We start from the raw sequence: 21,474 nt of genomic DNA on the forward strand, positions 1-21,474 counted from the left end.
AGGGCATGGCTATTAGGGTAATCAGGGGAATGAAGAGCTTGCTTTGTAAGTAGAGATTAAAATTAATTTGCTGAGAGTAGCAAAAGGGACACTGAGGAGGCATTTTATGTCGCTGTTATCGGGGGCGAAGGGAACTCTGCAGGCTAAAGGATAATGTTGTGAGAGCATCCACTATAGGAGCAACATCTCTGAACACATTTAGGGTGGCAAATAGGGAATTTCTACCTACGGAAACATACAGATCTAGATGGCTTGAACAAAAATCCTAGTTCTGAAACAGTTTTCATGGTGGCCTCTAATAGTTGAAAACAGTTTTCATGGTGGTCTTAGACTGAGCAAGAGCAATCGCATGGCTCACACAGAAGGGGCCTTTATAATGTAACTAAAGGACACCCACAGGGTGGCATTTGCCACATCCTTTTTCTAGTATACCATCTGGGTGGGACCAAAACACATCCTCTTCCCATGGGCCTGAAGGAAACCAAGATACATCCAACCACATTGGATTGACACCACTAGTAGACTATACCCTTTCTCTTTCTTTCTATTTTGGATATAATACTCAAAAACCTCCTAGAGAAAAAAAATAGAATTAAAAAAAAGAAATGAGTGTGATATAAAGAATGGCCCCCACAGGTTAATGTTTGACAAAAGGAAAATATCTGCATATTAGTGCCGCTATCGAAGCAGAGATGTTGAAAGGTTCTGGTTCAGAGGATTAGAGAGATCTGGAAGTTTTGAAATGCTAGCCTTGCCCTCACACACCACAGATTTGATTTAATGCCTACAAGCCAAATTAATGTTTACAGTACTTCATTTTTTGATGAAAAAAAAAAAAAAAAGCTATTATCTATTTTGTTATTTTATCATCAATCATTGAATTATTGTTGGGATTTCTTTTTATCCATTCAACATCTTAACATAAATATCCTGGAATATAAAAATGTCTGATTTGTAGACTCTCACTATGAATAAATTAAGCTGGATTTATGAGACTTACGGTCTGTTCTTTTTCTGTTCTTTGGAGGGCTTCGTGAATGTGCAATGAGAGCTCTTATTTCTTATTATGGAATTTTATTGCCACCGTGTAACTGAGTTAATATAAAAAGTATAAATAGGGATATGCGTTTGCCGGTGAGATGTTTTAATATGGAAAAGAGCACCTGAAGTTCAAAAAATATGAACTGAAGTACTGGCTGTATATCTTACTGTGTAAATGGAAGGAGAAAGAATTTCAAGAGCTAAAGAAAGAATGGAGTGTGTGGGGAATTGTCCCCTGGGAAGGGGACAAAAAAATTTCTGAAGGCAGGAATTAGTATCTGGTTTGATTCTTTCCCTCTGTCAACATGTCTTTTTTAAGAAATCTTGTACTCTGCAACTGCATTTTAACAAACATCCTAAACTGCCGCAATTTCTTCATGTTACCTGCTGGTCTCCTGCACAAACTTTCATACAGTGAAAGAAAACATACAGAAAGCAAGAGAAGCTGGAAAGGCTTAACAGACAGGATATTTTGCCTTCTAACAGCTCCTTTTTTTTTGGTCTGTAAGAATTTGGGTGATGTTAGTCCACGTAGACTTTGACCCAGGCAATAATGCTAACTCTCTTTTAAATGAAGAGAGAGAGAGAAAGACGAAATGCTGAGTGAAGAATTCTTCAAAAGTATTTTAACAGCATTAAGACCATAAAGATGCAGACAATGTCCAAGCACACAAACGAAGCAAAGGCAGAAAGCTGTTACCAGCAGATGACAACAGACCCAGCACAGCTGTGCCTAAAGAGATAGCAGCTGGAAAGGACTGAGGAGGCCACCAAAAGGGAGAACAGCTGGTGGAAAACCAAAAAAAAAAAAAAAAACAAACAGGTTTTAAAGCAGGTCTACACGAACCAGCTTAACTGAGTGAAGCAGATGTAGGGTATGGAGAGGAGAGAGTGCCTTGCAGACTGCAGGGATCCCTTTCTGGGCTGACCTTGGGTGAGGAGCAGTGATGGGAGAAGGAGGGAAAGGTGGGTACCTTCTCAGCAGCTCTGCAGCCTTTGGACTGTAACAGTGAAAAGCCATCCGGAGGAGGCTGGACACAATAAACTTCTTGGGTTTTCCTCTGAAACAGAAGGGACTGCTGGAAAATGGCAGGAGACTGCAGTGACCAAAGGACAACTTGCACTCAGTCCTCCTCACTGATTCCCCTCCACTCCTGACAACAGGATTTACTGTAGGAACAGGATAGGGACAAGCTCACAGGCAGCTGACTTTAAAGACCAATATTTTGGAGTTGGGGTTCTTTGCTCTCTGCAAGGAGCTGTAGCTGATTACATTTGTTATTGTCTTTTTTAGAGTCGACAGAAGATGTCAGATCCAAATTCTTTTGGCCCTAAATCTAACACCATAAGAGGTATTCTGAACTCAATGGGCAATTTATTTAAGAGGTTAAACTTCTTTTGTTGTCTACAACAAAACTTTAATTTCCCATTGTTTATCACTATTGTAAGCATTTTCATTGCTTTGTGATGTCAGATGGAGAGCCAGTGGGTTATTGCTATATTATGTTTCACTATGAAATCCAGTCAGATTAATGACTTTGGGGCCACTTGAGATTTACATAATTTATATCGATGGCTTGCTACTTAAAGTGTTTTACCAAATCAGGAAATAAATTTTAGGTTTTGTAAAAATATCATAATTAAAAATTGACTTGTACTAACTGTTGGCTTCAGGAATGTGCATGAAGTTCAAGTATGATGGATTGTTTTGCTCAATGAAAACTATAAAAAAAGCAGGAGAGACTTATGATGGTAAAAAATATATTTTTTTTTTTTTTGTGGTTACATTATCAATCTTTATATTGAGCCAAATGCTGCTTGCATTTCTTCTGTACATATTTTATTGACTTCTCTCTGACTAGTTGTGGAAAGAGAGCAATATTTTTATTACACTGAAGAAATATTATCACATTTAGAATCAAAACATGTGTTCTTCAACCAAGTATAAAACTTCAAAAGCCAGTAATCAAACCCTTGTTTTAGTTATTTCTTTAGCATGACTTAATCACTCCAGAATTTAGCAAACTGTGATAAATCTTTCTGTTATAAAAACAGAAGGGAAGTTTTCTTGCCTCTCCTCACTTTAGCAGTCAAAATATTCAGATGGTGAATGTTATTTTTCTGGGGTTTGATTTGGAAAAAGCAATGAAGAAATAAGCAAAGGGAAGCTGTGATGTAAGACTGGCCTTGACTTCAGGTGTGGGTTTTTTTTTGCGTGTGTGTGTTTTGTAGTTGTTGTTTGCTTGTTCATTTTTTGTTTTTAATGAAAATGGGATTCAGGACATCTCTTAAGGTATAAAAAGAAGCCAAACTGCTCTCTGTATGATAGCCATATTCCTGGTGAAAATCAGCAGAGATGGATAGGACTATTGGCCTTGAATTTAACGTGGAACTGCAGAGTTCATAATATGAGATCCCTATGTAAGAAATAAGGCACACTCTTTCATTTTGTTTGGTATTAAACCAACATTCAGTTACTTAAGCAGAATACTGAGACATGTAAAGGGACTGCAAGAAGTGTGAAGCTCTTCCTTGTTGCTACATTTAGAGATGAAGCAAGAAATGCTTTCCTGCACCTTCCCCCTGGAAAAAGGGTGCTGAGGGGGACAAAATGTCCAAGCTCCCACGCTGCCCAGGAAAATACTGAGCAGGTGCTGGAAGTAGCAGATGGTGGGATGAGGCAGAAAAGGAATGTCCTGGGATGGTGATGGATGGCATGACAACACTGAAACATTTTACAAAAGCTCATCTTATATATTAAAGCAAGAGGAATGAATCTGGTGGACAAATCTCTCTTATTTTTATGAGAGAGACTGCACAATTGCAGGAGCAGGGCAATGCTAGCTGGAGGCTTGTTCTTTTTAATCCAAGCCTTTCCTATAATGCAGTAGCTCACGCACAGCAAGGGGCACTCTCTCATGATGAAATTACATGTTCAACAAGCTACGCCTCGCAGTCATGTAATATAATGGTTGTGCAACAGGGAGAGAGACATCTTTCTGATGCACCTTTGTGAAATGGATTTGAAATAAGTTTTGATCTGTATGCCAGATATCTGTGATAATGAAAATGAAATTCCCCTTAATGTCTATTTTTTCCCTGGTGTTGCAGTCCAACCCTCATTTGCTTCGCTGTCTTACCTCACTGAAAGCCCTAAAAGAAGCCAAAACAGGGTGGAAGTTTCTGTGAATAACAAAACTGTGAGCTTAATGCAAATAGAAACACATGGGAAGATGTATGTAAAGCTCCTAGATGATGGCCACACAGTCTAAGTGGTGTGTTAAACCCAACAGACAGATCTTACACATCAGTTGTCCTACGAATGTTGTTCTAATGACAAGTGCTGTTACTGCCAGCTCACACACTGCTTTGAAGCTTCACTTGGGTTTCAAAGGGACAATAGCATGCTGATAACTTTTCTGGGCTTTTATTTCCCATTTCCCTGAATTATGGCAAAATCACATTGATAAAATCTTCCAGATGCCTTATCTGAGTTTCAGAAATAAATAAATTGTTGGGTTCACTTTTGAACTCACAACATGGATCACTAGGTCACCAGAAAGAAGAAAAACTTTGTATTTAATCTGGAATGCTTAGAAGTTTAGCCAGGGCTTTTCAGCTAATCTTTTATAAGAGATAATTTAGTTTTCCAAAACCAAGACAAATTATTTTTCTACAGACAGCAGGTATTTCCTACTAATGAAAAAGGTATTATAGCATGCCCATGTTAAAAAGAGAAAAAGCTTGTGTGCAATTTCCCTCTCACATAATTGCATGGTGATGCTGAAAAGACACTGTGAGGTGAAATTTTACTCCAAGCTGAAATAAGATGCTTGCTCTTCTGGTTTAGTAACCTGTGTTAGAAGGCTTGCTAATGTGGCACTATGAATTTTAATTTTTCAGCTGGGCTTACACAAAGCAGTGATGATTTTGGGGGTTAAAAATCCACTGTAATATCTTAATGTTTCTAATTAATGAATAATATATTACATTTTTTTCAGGATTTGTTCCAGCTCTGTGCTTGCACATCTTAGAAAATATATTGTGTGAGGTGGCCAGAGATTTTTCCAAGGGTGTTTAAAGGGACAGCCTGATCAGGTAGAAAAAAAAGAATATTTTGCTGCACTTTGGGGGAAGTAAATAAAGACAGCACAGGTGGAATTCAGCAACATTCCAGGAAGAGTTTCACTCAGCATTATTTTCTTGCTCTCTGTTCTCTTCCATTCCTTCTTAGAGCTGTGCAAAGGCAAAGCTTCCTTGTGAGTATTCAGCCCATGGTCAGCTTGACTTCAGTCAAAACAGAGTACAACCCAAGCAACACCTCATTTAACAAAACACATGTACTTGTGCATTTTTCCAGCATTTTTATGCCCATCACAGGAGATGGTGTCGCCTCGGAAATAGTGAGAGCAGAGACCTGCTTATGCCCTGCAAAAATGCCAGGTTAGCTCTCCTGCCAGTGAACAGCAATACATATTGTTCCATGCTTTGTCTTGTCCCCTTCAGTTTAAGTAAAACCAACATTGTTCTCTCCCCGTGCCACCCCCCTCTGAATGTATATATTTTAGAGCTAATGAAAAAGCTCAGGAAGTATAACTGTCCCTCATATTGATTTTGCTTTTATATAGTGCCTTTTCCCCAAATGGATGCCAGAATGCACTCTTAAAATCAAACTATATAAAACAATAATTTCTGCCAGAATGGAAAAGCATGGCAGCAGCTAAAGGAGCACTTTAGCTCTAGACAACACTTTAGGAAATTAAGGTGGTTTTAAGGAGCAGGCCCAAGGCCTTGAAGAGGTTAAATGCAACAGTTCATGCAACAAAAAGCAAAACATCCCCCAGCCCTTTATACACAGAATTTATTCAAATACCTCCCCATTTAGCTGCCTGCTGTACGCTGGTGGGTACCTGCTGCCCCCAGCTCCAGGCTTTAATTCAACTTTCCTAAATTAAGGACTCTTTTGCCTTCAGTGAAATCAGGATTTTTGTAAAGAATAAATTAAGTTATGTTTATCTTAATGCAAAATACCCAGTTTCCCTATGCCCTCTCTTAAGCACAAAACAATAGATGTTACAGGGCACTCCATGGCTTTTGTTTTCGAGAAGATGACCTTTGATTAAAAAAAAAGGTTGAAAACCAGTGTGTTAGAACATTGCTTCATAAGCACAAATGAGTATAAATTTTTTCTTTGTGCATTGCAGGGAACTCGTAAACATATATCGCTGAAATATGATAATATTGAAATTTAATGTCTCTTCTATTTAGTTTGTTCATTCTTCTAAAAAATGTAAGCATGGGTTTGAGCTGGTCAAGAACTTAAAGTGCTGGCTATTTAAAATGCTGTTAGTGAAACTGTTCATAGAAATGTGCACAATTTGAGAAGATCTGTACTTTTTTTTTTTTAATAACAATTATACATGAGTATAGTTGTTAGAGAATGAATGAACTTTTTGTCCATTAGAGCTACTTGCACCTTTACAGTAGACAAAGACATAGGTGACTGGCATCAAAGCCCTCATCCTAAGTTGTATTTAATTACTAATAGAAAGTGAAACAGCTTAAGTAAGAGACCTAAAGATATTCTCCCCTGGCATAATCGATAGACCAGTTCTGAGGGCACTTGTCTGTGACAGAAGAGATTGATTCAGCTCCTGTATACTAAAACACAACATCTTTTCTGTTGGAAGTGATTAACAAAACATAAGGCTATCAGTTAACACTTTGGGTTTCTCCCAATTTTGTCTCAGTGGGAAAGTAAATTTTTAAATTGTTTTCAATTGTTAAAGCAATCAGATAGAAAAAGAAAAAAAAATCCAACATGTTCCTGAGTGGATGAACAGAAGTTACTCAGCCTGAAGAAGTTTATCTTTGGAAGTCCTACACTCTGTACACCGCTATGCAGAAGATTACAGTGCAGAATTGGGCTGTACCAGCTGTGAGCCTGGGGTGAAATTCAGAAGCAGAAATCCAGTTTGTGAGGGCTATTTATTGTGACCTTTATCATTCCTTTCAGCATTTCTACAGCACACTGATTTTAGCAATAATCACATGAAGCATTGGTAACAGTGGTGCACACAAAGTTTTCAGTGATTATGTACACACGTTGCCATCTATGCTACCTTTTTGCAGGATTGCCACATGTTTTAATTTTACGTTCAGTTCAGCCACACTGAAAACAATGTAAGTATTAGCATATGTTAAGGTTGTTAAAGGCAAGGCTTATCCTTGCGTGCTGGCCAGTTTTAAACCTGAGAACCTCACTAAGGGTTCTTCAGAAACCCTGTGCATCATTACCAAGGAAAGATTTCTCAGCAAATATGTTTAAAAGAAGCCAGAATAAAGTTGCCCGCTTCAAGGGTCTTAAATAATATAAAATAAAAATACACCAATAGCATAAAAACCAGACTTGGGAAGACAGCTTATTTTCCAGCTAATCTTTGTATACACAAGTACTGTTTAGTGCCCCTGCCATCAACCTTTCTGAGTGGTAAAGGAGCTCCTAACAGAACAGGTTTTGGACCTCATGAGTGTTTTTGTGCTTCTGTGCCAGATCCTTGGAGCTGAGAGGATTGAACAGGGACAAGGCACGAGGTCCCCTCACATCCCAACAGCTCTTAATGAGGGTACTCGGTATTCTCAGGAGGCAACCTGCAGGTTCAGCCCTAAGACAGAAGATGAAGTTGTTTTGAAACAGCAGATGAACAATATTGTCAGCAGTGTATTAATGAGAGAAAGCATCTACACACCCATGCAAGGAGTGCAGGTAATAGGAAACACAACAAAAAATGTTTGTGAGGAAGAGACATTATGAAACAGCAGAAATAACTGTGGGTGACTTTCCTGACTAGAATATCAGTTATTGGGAAAAAAAAAAAAAAAAAAAAAAAAACATGAAAAAATTAAGAGGAAAGAAAGGAAAGGAGGTGAGTAGTAGATTGATGATTTATGTTAAAGCTATTTGTATTGCAAGGCAGAGATCATAGCAAGAGGAGAAAATAGTTGTAAAATTCGTCTGGGAGATGTATAGCTCGTGCTGGGATTACAGTCTGCAGCCCAGACCCAGCTACCCTGAAGAACACATCTTTAGGCTTTACGCCCTCGCACAAGCACGTATAAAGGACAGGGATTAAACTGAAATTCAGCTCTCTACATCCTAGCCTGACTGTTTCCACGTGGCCATAGTCTTTGATGCCTTCTCTGGAGCCATATCGTAAGGCTATAACAGACCTTTACCCCTGCAAAATATGCTGTGGCAGGTCCCACCACTGGAGGATGAACAAGATGCACCTTGGCTTCAGACTGGGAGCACTATGAGCTGCTTCAGCTCTCCCAGAACGACTATTTGCAGTGCTTTGTTAGGGATTTTCACTACAGGATGAATTGAAATAACTAGTCCAGGAAAAGAACTGAAAATTATGTGAAATTGGAGGGTTTCTATGCTAAAAAATTGTGAGTGAGACTTTTAAAGGATATGGTAGGAAAAAAAAGAGCCTAAGTGCTTCAGGAATGTAATGGGGTGTAGGTGGCTGAGTCCCACAGGCACTTAAAAGACTTTCCACTGGACAAAACCACAATTTTTGTGGTGGCTGTGTACTACCTAAGGCGGAAGGATAGCTTTCTTTTACTTTTACTTTTTATACTGCTTTGTATACAATCAGAAAATGTATTTAGCACTCAAAATTGAGTCACCACTACGTCAGGGTAGGAAATAGACTCAATTTCCTTTGTATTTATTGCAAAATAGAAACAAGGAATTAATTAGATTTCACCTTGTTTATGTCTTTGTTGTCAGCTCTAATCTTAATATCTATTAAAAGAACAGACCAAATGGCTCTGGGAATTTATATATATATACATATATTTTCCCTCTCACCCATTAAGAAAAGAATAGAGCTGATGATAAGGTAGCCTGAGTGAATCAAAGTTTCTACGCTGTGTTATTGAGGGATATTGAGTCACAGTCAACTAATTTTATAACATAGTCATAGTTGATTATAAAGCAAATAATTGGCAGAAGAAGATAAAGAAGACTATTAAATATAATCTCTGAAAGATGTTTTCAAGTCTACCTGTTCCAATAGCTGGACCAAATATAACAAAAATAACATAGCTGACTAATGCAGTGAGGTCTAATAATGCTACTGCTAAAGAAAATTTCAATTACTAAATTACTAATAACAAAATGTTAGCTTAGCTAATATATGAACTAATGACCAAGTTTTATCTCAACTTTCTCTTCATATAGATGTCTAGAAAACCAATGAGATAAAATCTCATGAAAAATTTGCATGACAGTCAAACATCAGTAAAATACTATTTTAAATGAGATGAGAAAGAAGTAGGAGCTGACATAATACAGGCTCTTTTCTGTAAAGAAATGGTCTAGTTCAGATCCCAAGCTTTTCTCCTCATTTGCCATTAAGTTCATTATTAGAAATATTAGTTTGGGATTTTCCATCTCTCATCATTTTGTTGTCTTCTAGGTTTTAGTCATAGACTTCTTGCCTTTTGAGAGTACTGAACACAAGTGCAATTTGATCAGCTATTTAAAAAATAAAGTGGGACTGTGAGTTCAGGACATGAAAGGTCCTGAATCCTATATCTTATTAGCATAAGGAAGAGGGAAAGTTGGGGTATTCACCAGTTCATGGAAAGTGCAAGAGCTACTGAGCTGACGAGGCATTAGAAAGACACTACATGAGGGACCATTTACTGTAACTGTCAACATACAAAGCTGTCAAGGGGTAGTTGAGTTGTAAAATGCTTCAGCTGCCACACGAGATGCATTACAGTGTTGCAGTATGCAGATAAATTGCTATCCAGCTCGTGGAAGCTGCTTTGTGAACAAAATAGGGGAATAAGATAAACTTGCTCTCAATCGATGAATAATATAAAACCAGCAAAAGGAGCAAAGCAGACTACTACGATCCCTCAACTATATTAGGCAATCAATTTTTTGCCTTTCAATACGTAGAATATTCCCTTGTGGCTCTCCGTGGATGCCATGCAGCGTGAATACAGCAATCAAAGTAATAGACTTTGGAATAATCAAAATAATATGTGTCAGAAAGAAGCAAATGAGTACATACATTCATTAAGTAAATCTCCTAAGAGCTTAACACACAAAACTCTTTCCAGAAAAGCTGTACAAACAATTGCATGCACTAACACATGGTTATACTTGTGTTTCAAAGTCAGATGAAAAATATTCCTTGAACTAATCCATTTTATTTTTTTTTTTGTTTAGGTTTCACCATAAATAACTTCAATTCAGCGTAAAACACATAGTATAGCTGCCACAATGAAATTAATAAAGGTCATAACTGAAAGCAAACTGCACTGCTTTGTGAAAACTTAAAAAGCATTGAACAAGCAATGTTGTCAACTAAGCATTAAAGACCATCCATTTTTGTGGATATCCACTTTTGGGGCATCAACAACATCCAACATTAAACTTCCACCTGTGAAGTGACAAGATAGATACTCAGGAACAAAGTAGCCAAAAAGTCAGAATGAACACAGGAATGTCCAAGAAAACAAGCTTGCAGACAAAAATCAGACAAGTCTGACTGCCTTCAGAACACTTCCCGGCAAACTATTTGAAGGGGTTTGGTACAAACCCAGTAAATAGCCCCAAATAGTATCTCACACAATATTCTTAGGCTTTTGAAGCTGCAAGTCTAAGTTACAAAAAAAGTGAGGAAAGCTATTGGAAAGCTTTCATTCAAGAGTGCTTTCCAAAGCTTGCTAATACAGCCACAAATGTTTTATTAGGCTACAGAAGTGGTCTAGAAAGAACTAGGAAAATAAATAAATAAATAAATCTGTCTCTAATGAAGTTAGTTAGTGCTAGAATTATTTTGTCTTCAATTATTCTGTATGCTGAAATACATATAGCACTTTGGAAGGTATTGGGTCCTTTCCTGATTGAAATCAAAGGAGATTTGGGAGAAATTTCATGTTTTGGTCAGCTGAGAAATGTCAAGAACTTTGAATACAATCAGGAATACTTTGCATCCCCTTGAGTTTGTGTGTGCAGCTGTTTGAGTTTACAAGGAAGACGAAGGAGGGTTCAGCATTTCTATTGCGCTTCTATTTCCTACATTGGCCTTTGTTTCAGTTATGAGCTGCGCTGCAGTTAACAGGGTTGGGCTGTGACTCTTGAGGCCTCGGTACACATCCCAGCTCTGCCAAAAGATTTTCTGCATGACCTTGAGCCACTTCACATCTCTATCCTATCTGTAAAACAAAATGATGATGCTTCCTCCCTGCAGCAATTTGTCTTGTCGATTTAGGAACAAACACTGATTTGTCTTGACTTCTTGCAGCTCCTATCGATTGCAAAGGAAGCTAGATGTATGCAATACCTCTTACTATTTGGCATTTGGAGACAAAATAACTTTGAGGAACTGAACCATTAAACTAAATATTTTGCCCATGAATGTCCTACACTGTTATGAACAGTGTCTAATAAAATGATTCTTGTTTTAGTATAGAGTAGAGTAATAATTATATGTTAAGTAGTTTAAAGAGCATACAGATTTGGCAGGTCAATGGGAATTGGCAAATCCTTGACAGGCAGCCCTCTCATACCAAACATGTTTTGTAAGCCTGTATAACTTTGAAAATAACTATTAATTTTCATCAGCAGATTGGAAGGCAAATGTGTGAGCTAAAAATGGTTTCTCTATCAAATTTCAAAGTCCTAAAATCCAGTGGGGACATACTGATGTTGCACAGGAGAGTCACAAACACTGTCATTATAAGGTAGAAAAAGTTCCCTCACCCCCAGATGGTAACAGCCACACTTTTTTGCCTTCCTCATAAAAGAACTATCCCTGCAGTAAGGATAGCACAATTGTTTTTCAGGTAAAAAGGAGAGGAATGTAAAAGTTATCAGCAAACAGAAATCGCTGTACAACCCACATTACTAACTCTGCTTTGACTGCATGTAATCAGATTTCACTCCTGAGTTGAACACAAACTGGATTAATTCCAGGCAATAAGGCCAATGGAGTAACCTGATGTTGACAAAAACTTAAATAAGAGAGAAATAAAATATTACCCTGTAAACAATTTTTGATTATTAAGAATAATACCAGAAGAGAAACATGCTATAAAGGTTGTTCCTTTCCCTTTGGCAGTTGTTACTGCTTATTTGTCATGGCCAGGGAGTCTTGGGTTTACTGCTGTAGGAAAGCATTCGGCAGGGTATTTTTTGTTTGCACAGTGCTGTAAATGTCCGTTGCACAGAGTGAAGACATGGAGCCAGAATAATCCCAGTGTAATTTCTAAAGTCGCTGGAATGTCCCTGACCAAGCCCACTCATGGTTGGAGAACTTGATCCCTGCAAGCTATTTCCAGGCCAAATGCCCCAGGGCTTCCCTGGGGGTATTTGCACCCCTCCCGTGCTTGGGGTACCAGGGGATGACAGGAGCCTGGGGGCACCGGGGGAGTGCTGGGGGTCTGGATGGTGGTGGCAGGGTGTATTTAGGGTCTGACCAGGGGGTTTTCTTCTGCAGCAGGTGTATGAGGCAGGGAAAGCTCCTGAATAGTTTGAAATACTCCATCTGAAATACTCATGATGAAACGTTTTCTCAGCTCAGCTAGGTTTTTGCTTAATTCCCATCTCAAGTAGTTTTTTTGCTTAAAGCACTGAAAGTTCATGGCACTCAGATTTTACACCAGAATCTCAAAAGTGAGATCATGGGTTGTTCATGGGTAGTACAGAAAGCAGATTGCATACTCTGATTTTTGTTTCACTTTTCTAGGAAAAGCAAGACCATGGTTTACAACATTACAAGACATACTGAATATTTTTTTTTTCAAGTTAGACTATTCTCATTTATTTCCTAATCAGATCATTCAGCTCATTTGAGAATGCAACATATTTTCCCACTGGCTGTAGGCACCCAGCCTCGCTGCCCCCACCATCCTCTCTCTCCCCCTTTTCCTTCACTTCAGGATACACTCAAATCTTTTCTTATCTGTTTCAGATTTGAGGAAAATCCACAGGAGTGAAGTTGGAACCAATTAATTGCATCTGATTTTACTATATATGTAACACCCAGCAGTGTAACTCCAGTAGTTTTGTGAGCTTTGATGGAAGGTTTGTGCCTTTACGTGAAGCTCATATCCGAATTAAAAACTTTTCCAATTGCACACTATGAAAAGGCTCCTAAGGGGATGGGGAGCAATTCCATCTCGATGGTGGTTGCAAGCAGCTATCTATTTTAAGGTAAATACTTTTGTCTAAAATACCTCCATAAAAAAGCTATTGTCTTTCTCTTTTGATTGACTTATTTACAGAATTTTATCTCAGAAAAGTCTGACAAGCTGTGTTGTGTCAGCCCTCCCACATCTATGACTCACTGAGTTGCTTTTTCGCCTGATTCTTTACTTAATCTTCTACCACAGAGCAGCTATGGACGTTATTGCTAACCCTTTTATGTTCTTCAGTCACAAGAAAATATGTAAAACCCCAAATAATGTGAATACCTGTAGTCACTGAAGGCTTCATTCCCTAACATAAGACTGCAGAAGATGATAAAATTCTTCCTTGGTCTTTAAAAGACTTTTTCATCTTTGTCTCCCTCTTAATGAGGCATCTGCAAAAAGCTGTTTGGTCAGACGTTCCTTATTCATAGTTAAATTCTTATGGGATTAGTAGATTTGTTATACTCAGAGTACTAAAGTAAACAGCATATGGCTCTGTTAATATCCTTATAATGTCACAGCACAATCTGTCTGAATGTAAACTTTTTTGAGCGGTTTTCCTTTACTTTGAGTTAACAGTATGGAAAGAAAGGAAAAAAAAAAAGAAAAAAAAAAAGAAGAAGTAAGTCTTAAGAATTCTTCTGCATCACCTAAGAGACAGGAAGCTATTTTCTAATTCTCGTTCTGTATTCCCCCCTTCATAAGTATGTTTAAGAACAATACCTTCTGTAACAAAAATACAGTGGAAAAACAGTTACTTTGTTACTAGGAGTTAAAAGGTCATTTCCCCTTGATGAAAAGCTTGTTCTATCAGATAAGTAGCTGCTACACTCCATAACACTGGCAACCCTTCAAAAGGTTTCAGAAATTAAAGGCATTGTTTGAAGATAAAGGTGATAAGGTCATTTGCCTTGTGTTTAGTCCTGCAAACCTTTCTGGGTAACCCTCTGATATTCAAATGAAGAGTGCTTTAAATAGTGTTATCTTCATATAGCTAATGAGTGCTGGCTGACAATCACCTCTAAAACTAGCTGAAACTCTACTGGAATTAAATGTTGTAAAATATTGCAACATATTTTCATTAAGAGGGAGTGCCTCCACAGAGTTTGCTGAGGCTATATCCGTAATCACTGATAGGACTACACTTTGGTCCTATGGCTTTTCTTGGGTTTTGTTTGTTTTTTTGTTTGTTTGTTTGTTTTAACTCTGTTTTTACTAGTTGCATAGCGTCTAACATGATTTTCAATATATCGCTGCAGTGGATTAATAAAGCTGCATAAAGAAACTATATATGTAAAATCTATGTCCTCTACGGACCCTATGCTGGAATGAAACAAGCTTTACAATTAATGTATACAGTAGGAGAAAAATTACTCGTGAACTTTTTACTGCCAGAGACTATATAGCTGTGTATTATTATATGTGTAATTAACTAATCTATAATAGTGCTCTGATGTACAGTGTGTATACTTCTTTCCTTAGAGGAATAGATCCTGATTTTAAAGCTTTTTCTTCTTTTATGATTCATTTCATATATTCCATTTATGGGAAAACATTATGATTCTTCTTTAAATCTCCTGAAATTTTCTAGTAAGAAGTAGGAATCTTCAGAGGTTTGCAATTTCTCTGTTTAAGATAATAATAATAATAACAACAACAACGACAATAACAATAAACCTCCTCTAAAGGACAATAAACATTGCTTGCTACAAGCATGCCTGGTTATCACTGTAACCTTCTTCATTACCTTAGAAGTTGTTTATTTTAACCTTACTTCCATTCTATTTTGGTGACGCTTTCTAATAATAGCCCTCTATCTAAGCCACATTCAATAGTGAATGTAAACAAGATCATCTCAGTTTGAAATACACGTGAACTCTGTCCCCCAGATGACTATCAAATAATTAAAAAGTAAAAAAATCCTTACCTAATGGAGCTGACTCACTGCTAATGGCCAACAAGAGAATCCAGCAGAGGTAGGCAACAAGTTGGAGATGCTGGTGGAAAGGTAAAGGCTGCTGCATATTGTCCAAGACAGCTTTTATCCATGCATCTGCAGTTGCTTAGAAGTTAACTTTTGATATACTAAACTTTGCAGGAAAAGTCATCAGACTGCCTTCCTGTTTCAGATTTCTTTTTTTTTTTTTTTTTTCCTTCAGTCCACTCTCTTGGAGAGGGCTTAATGTGTCATTAATCCCAGAATTTCCAAGAGGGAAGCCCTCCAGCTATACACAAAGCACACACACACACACACACACACACACAGAGCAGCTGAGAGCATGTGTCCCTGCAGCTGCTTTCAGTGCAGCTGCTCTGATTTACACACCCCGTAACACACCCGCGCACACACACACACGGAGGGTGAGAACAGTGTGTACAGCCAGTATGGGTGGTAGCAGGTGATCTTGGAGAAATCGGGGCTGTAAACCAAACCTGCTTGCTCACCAACAACGCAGACAACACTCACTTCAGACTATTGCAGTCATGTCTGACATCATGTTTATGTGAGAGGAGTATAAAAATGTTAAAATATAAGTATACAAGTACTTTGCTTCCCACTTCAGGTTCCTGGAGGTTGCATTTATGCAAACCTGTTGCAAAAGTGCTCTGTGCAGCACCAGCAGCAGTCCTGAAGGTTTGTGCCCTGGGTTGATGTATCATTGCCTGGTATTTTAGAAAACAGTCTTTTGCTACTAACATAAAGTGTGGCAGCATTTGGTCTGTCAACCCGTCGTGAGAAATGAGATGTGTGCTTCAGACGGTTGGCACACCAGCAATAATAACAGAAATGGAATATAGAAGCAAATGGCACTGAAAGAATTCAATCATTCATGTTTCTCAATCATATTTTCTCTAAAGTTTTGTCTCATTTGAAAGTGCCATGTTACTATAGCACGGCAGCACTTTGAAGAATGTTTATTGTAAGGCAATGCATATTGTCAGCTTAATGCATGATATGAAGAATTTGCACTTGCATCACATGCTCCGATATTCATGGTGTTTTATTTAGAATATATTGTATCTCCACCCAATGCTCAGTGTTTTCCATACGTGCTAGCAGTCCTTTTCTTTGACTTGTCAAGTTTGATTATTTTGTGGCTGATTGTTTAAGTGAGGATATTGTGAATTACTTGATGATACAGTAATAAAGAAGTCTGTAAACATTCTGCTCACATCACTGTGAGTAACATTTCCTTTAAAAGCATAAATAGAACCATTAAACATATTTTACAGTACATCCAAGGAGTTTCAAATGCTGTTCATTTGGCTTAACTACGTCCCTTGAGAAATTTTACCAGTGGATCCTTTGAGACAAATATAGGTTATCTAAGAAGAAGTTTCTAAAACTTTTTTGTCTTAATTTTGATTATGGATTTTGATGTGTAAAATTGCTGCTTAGAGCAGTCCCATTGAATTAGCGGTTTCACAGGCCTAAGTTATAGCCCTATAAGTCCTTGTGAGTCTTTCCATTGATTTTACTGACTTTTAGATTGTATTTCTTCAAGCTCATTAAGACTCCATATCCAGTCATTCTGACTTTTTTTTTTTTCCCCAGAGAGCCTTATCCATTTTCTTAGCACAAATATATGAAAAATTAAAAAAAAAAAAAATCCAGTTTATTTTAAACAGGACACAAGTTTCACCTTTACACATCTTTCTCAGTTAATGCTTGAATTCAGCTATGGCAGTCTCTATGGGTCTGACAGGACTAAATCTTCTTTCAGTCTAAGCTTTGGTGTAAAAATCATAGCTCTAAAGTTTAACTTCAGGGGCTCATGAAAATGACTGAAATTTGTTGTGGAATTGGTTTTATTCTTCTGAGGAAAATATTGGCAACCAAAAGCAATTTATAGCACTCTGAGAGAACTTTCCACAAACAATCTAGCCTTTATTGGTCTTTTGGATACAAGAAGAAAAAGTATCCAGGCAAAAAAATAATCAGTGGAAGATATTCAGGACTTCTTACAACAGGAGAAAAGGGATATTTAGGTAGGCTTGCTTATCCTTTTGCCTGTTGTCTTCTTAAACCAGTTTGAACCAGGGGGAGCCTTTGAAGGTGGCTACTGTTGGTAAAGATGAAATGAAATTTCCCATTGTCCCAGCCATCAAGTTTCCCTGGGCTGGATATTGCACCCTTCAGTTCGGGAAGACAAAAAACTGCAGGTCAGACAATGAAGTGTAAATATTCACCATCTCTCAGTATCCCAGCTCAGGACAGACCTTACCAAAGTTAGAAAAATAATGAACACCTCTCCCTCACCAAATATTAATCCAGAAAACCATGGGAAACTAAAGCCATGGAGAACCTGCATAGAAATATTGCAGAACGCTCTCACAGTCTTGACACCATTAACCTCACTAAGAGGAGAAACTAAAACTCCCCAGAAAGTTGTGAACACTTGAAACAATTAGCTTCACTGTCTATACAACAAGACAACACAACACTAAAGACCTTACACCAGTCCCTCTTGTATTACATTCATTTTGAATGGTAGGGATGAATACAGGGAGTTAAAACCAGCCAAAAGTCACAGCTGGGAGTTGGCAGCGGTATTTCAGGCTTGGCCAAAAATTGTTTGATGGATACGCATGTTAGGTGTTCAGATCTATTCACTTTACAAGAAAGAAACAGTGTTTGCCTGAAACATCCCACTCAGCAAGCTGGCATTGTGACGCTGGGAATTGGCTGGAGGAGCTGTGTTGATGGGGCTGGAGGGGACGAGGCAGCCCACGGGGATGTGGCAGAGGTGAGAGGAAGGCTGTGAGAAGAGCATTAAGAGCAGAAAGCTTTTTGAAACTTTCTACTTTGCTTCAGATGCAGAACCAAACTTCAGGATGGGAGTGAATGATTATATAATAATACAAATGCAAATATTTCGGACACCTCCAGAGATGTGACTTTCTGACACTGTTCCAAATGTGAAATGCTCAGGCTCCTGAGTCAGTGTAGGAGGATGGTTACGAGTTGCATGCAGAAGTGCTGGGCAATAGTGAGGTTTTGAGGGATAAATCCTATCACTCAAGTATCTGTTCAAGGTTATGTGAAAGTATCTGTCTACCTGGATGACCCAAGAAAGAGATGAGAGAGGGACACCTCATTTATCTTCCCCAAAATTGAGTGGGGCTAGTACTTCCCTTTTTTCTCAAGCCAGCAGACAGATGTACAGTCCTTTTAAGCCCTGGCACTCATTAGAAACTGATGTAAAAATGACAGTCCAGTATTATTTCTTTCTGTTTTCTACGAGGAGTATCTTCACTATCAGGCTGTCCCTTGGGGTTGCTTTCTAGGCATAAAGGAGATTTATTATTCATGGCTGGCAAAGAGAGCATGACCCTGCAAGCACACACACTCTTAGGAAGACAGAGCCCTTCAGAGAAAAAAGACATATTCATTTAATAGTATAACATTTTCTGCAAGTCTGAATTTACTCATACCAAAACCCTCCTCTGTGCATTTCTGTTTGTTTGTTTTATCTGAGAGAAAATACCTGCCTAGTCCACTGAAAAGAAATAAACTCCCTGCACTCCCAGGGCAATCCTTTACCCATTGATATGGGATGGCCATGTTCAATGACTCTTGAAGCCCTTTCTAAAGTTTCAGAGAGGGTAGAAAGGTCAGCATAATGGATTTAACCAAGTCCTAGCAGCCTAAAGCAAGTGATTCACCCCCCAGGATTTTGCAAAAAGGGATGAAAAGGAATTCAGCTCTGGAATTCTCCATCTCTGCTCCCATTTCTGTTAATCATCTCTTTCCATATACTTTAGAGAAATGCCAAGCACTCTTCTTATAACCAAAGTACAGTACCCACTCACTTTGTTAACCCAAACTACTCCTTACCTCACCACTGTTATTTCGTGACTGAACAAACCAATGAAACTAAATGGGAGGCACTTCATCTCATCTTGTACCACGTTTGTGGTAATAAACAATTGGAGACACAGTGATTAGAGCTTGTGCTTTCCTCTGTTTTGTCATCTGGTGTACAACGGACCTTTCACTTAACAAAAGTGCATTCATTTTCATGAATCTGATTCTTCAGAATATAATACAAGAAGCAGTACATGTAATTTACAGGACCAAGCTCTTCACTTAAGTGGGAACTAACTGCCATTTTTAGGGTAATAATTCATTACAGAAAAACGTATCCTCTTTTGCACAGCTCCTGGAGTGTGGAGAGTGATTTGTACATTCAGGCATTTAATGTGTTTATCTGTCAGTTTATAATTCCTTTCTGGGAGAACCCTGATGCCTTTCAGTGCATTGTTCCTCATTAGCTGGTGGGTCAAAATATGGACATTCAGACTGTAAAGAAGAGATAAGCTGAAGAAAGCTCATTATTTCCATATTTTTAAGGGTATAGAGAGAATAAGTGCTTAAGCTCTGAGACAGCATGAGTGAACCTCTTAAAGAAATTAAATCAGTTCCTCCTAACTACGCTGCACCTTGAAATGGTACTAGGCTGTATGGGATCCCTGACTTGACCTGGTACACTCACACTTTGGGGTGCTCAGCACACATCTCTTTAACTCTGGTTGCTGTTTTGCCATGCATGTTGCCTTGGCCATCTGAACTTCATCTGGGTGCAGTGTGCCCTTAAATTTGGAGCATGCACCATCTCAGAGGGACTGTGTCACCAGGGCAGGTGAGCTCTACAGGATGAGCCTGCAAGCCTGTGAGCACTAGGACACAGTTATCAATGAGGCAAGCATTCTTCACAGGAGTTCCTTACTTTACTGGAAAATACCAGGCTATTGCAGAGATGTCAATATAAATCATATCTGTAATACATCTCTGGTTCAGAGTGCCCTAAAATATATCTAACAGAATGATTGTCATTGCTCAGCAGCTCCATACCAAAAGGGACTTTTCTATGTGAAGATACTGGCAATTACCCAATACTAATAAAAAGAAGACACACATGTTCAAACTGTGTATGTTGGAACTGGCTGGGGATTTCTGATCAGAATCTATTTTCAGAAAAACATAAAATGTACACAAAATCAGTAGAAAAGATATCAATTTGTTTAGAAATCTTTCTCATCCTTAGATCTTAGAAGTATTTGTTTCATTTTTTGTGAGCTGTTCTGGTGTCTGAATGGTTTTGTCTTCCACAGGGAACTGATTCAGCTTCCGTGAACATCTGTTGTTCAACTTAGGTGAAATGGAATACTTGATTGAACGAAAACAACCAAACAAAATCATATACATGTGCACACAAAAAATAATAATTAAAAAAATATATAAATCACTTTCACTCTGATTGGTTTTCTGTAAAATTAAGGTGAATAAGCATGGAAGCATTACGATATTCTCAGACAGCAGAAATTCTCAAAACACTTTCACCTTGGCGGGCTAGTCCAATAACACAAGATATAGTTGGGAAAAGCAATTGAACTTCTGAGGAACATCTTTGCCTGGTCTCCCAAAGCCTTTCCTTGACTAGAAAGCAAAAAGAAAGTAAGTAAAAAATTGTTATTCATAATACTGATTATGGACAGATCACACTAATACAAAAATCACCAGTACTCAGAATGGCATTTACCAGGAGTTTCTTATCAGTGTTAGCAGTGTAATGGCATGCAGTGGAAAGGTGCTCCTCCTATTTCGAACCATTTCATTCCACATTTTTCTGGAATTTTTCTTGGTTTGAAGAAACCAAAATCTTAAAGGGAGAACAGTGTAGTGTGAAAATCTCCAGATCTTCCAGCTAGAAGTAATAATGAGAATGAGTAATAATAAAAAACACCAGGTTTAATAACAAAAGGTGGGAGTTTGGCTTGGGCTAAAACCAGCATAAAAGTGGCATTAAAACTCTGACTGTCCATATATCTGTCATCTCCGCTTTCATCTTCCATTTCCAGCTTGACCTTTAAAATTTGATCTTATAAGGGGATCTATATAAGCAGATGTTGTGTTCAAAAGCGGCCCAATTACTGTGAGGAACCTTGGCAGGGCTGCTCTGCAACAGACCTGGTGGTTGCTTCTACTTCTTCAACACAGATGTTGCCTCTTCAAGGCTTTTAGATTGCTGAACAAGTAAGTGATGCTGGGGGTCAATAAAAACCATCATAGCTGTAATGAAAATACAATATAAATAGTATCAAAATGTAAAATATGAATAATTAGTGGGTGAAAGAAAATGTGGCAGAGAAATGGGTGTATTATAGTACAGATCAATCCCCTAATTTGATTTAATTTCATTTCTGCATTCA

General features: G+C 38.2%; 1 protein-coding gene and 1 long non-coding RNA gene across 2 annotated transcripts in view; one reads left to right on the plus strand and one right to left on the minus strand.

The window, feature by feature from the left end:
• LOC121072201 (von Willebrand factor D and EGF domain-containing protein-like) overlaps window positions 1-15,894 on the minus strand; it is a 177,984-nt gene extending 162,090 nt beyond the window's left edge. The window contains exon 1 of the mRNA XM_040561583.1: window positions 15,188-15,894. Coding sequence (XP_040417517.1) covers window positions 15,188-15,284 — 97 coding nt within the window. The 5' untranslated portion in view covers window positions 15,285-15,894. The remainder of the gene's footprint in view (window positions 1-15,187) is intronic.
• Window positions 1,907-14,936, plus strand: LOC121072338. The gene is made up of 4 exons (XR_005821129.1): window positions 1,907-2,007; window positions 5,043-5,139; window positions 13,041-13,282; window positions 13,840-14,936. It is a non-coding gene; the product is annotated as an uncharacterized LOC121072338 (long non-coding RNA).
• Window positions 15,895-21,474: the final 5,580 nt, after the last annotated feature.

The sequence above is a fragment of the Cygnus olor genome, chromosome 6, assembly GCF_009769625.2.
Source record: "Cygnus olor isolate bCygOlo1 chromosome 6, bCygOlo1.pri.v2, whole genome shotgun sequence".
NCBI lineage: Eukaryota > Metazoa > Chordata > Aves > Anseriformes > Anatidae > Cygnus > Cygnus olor.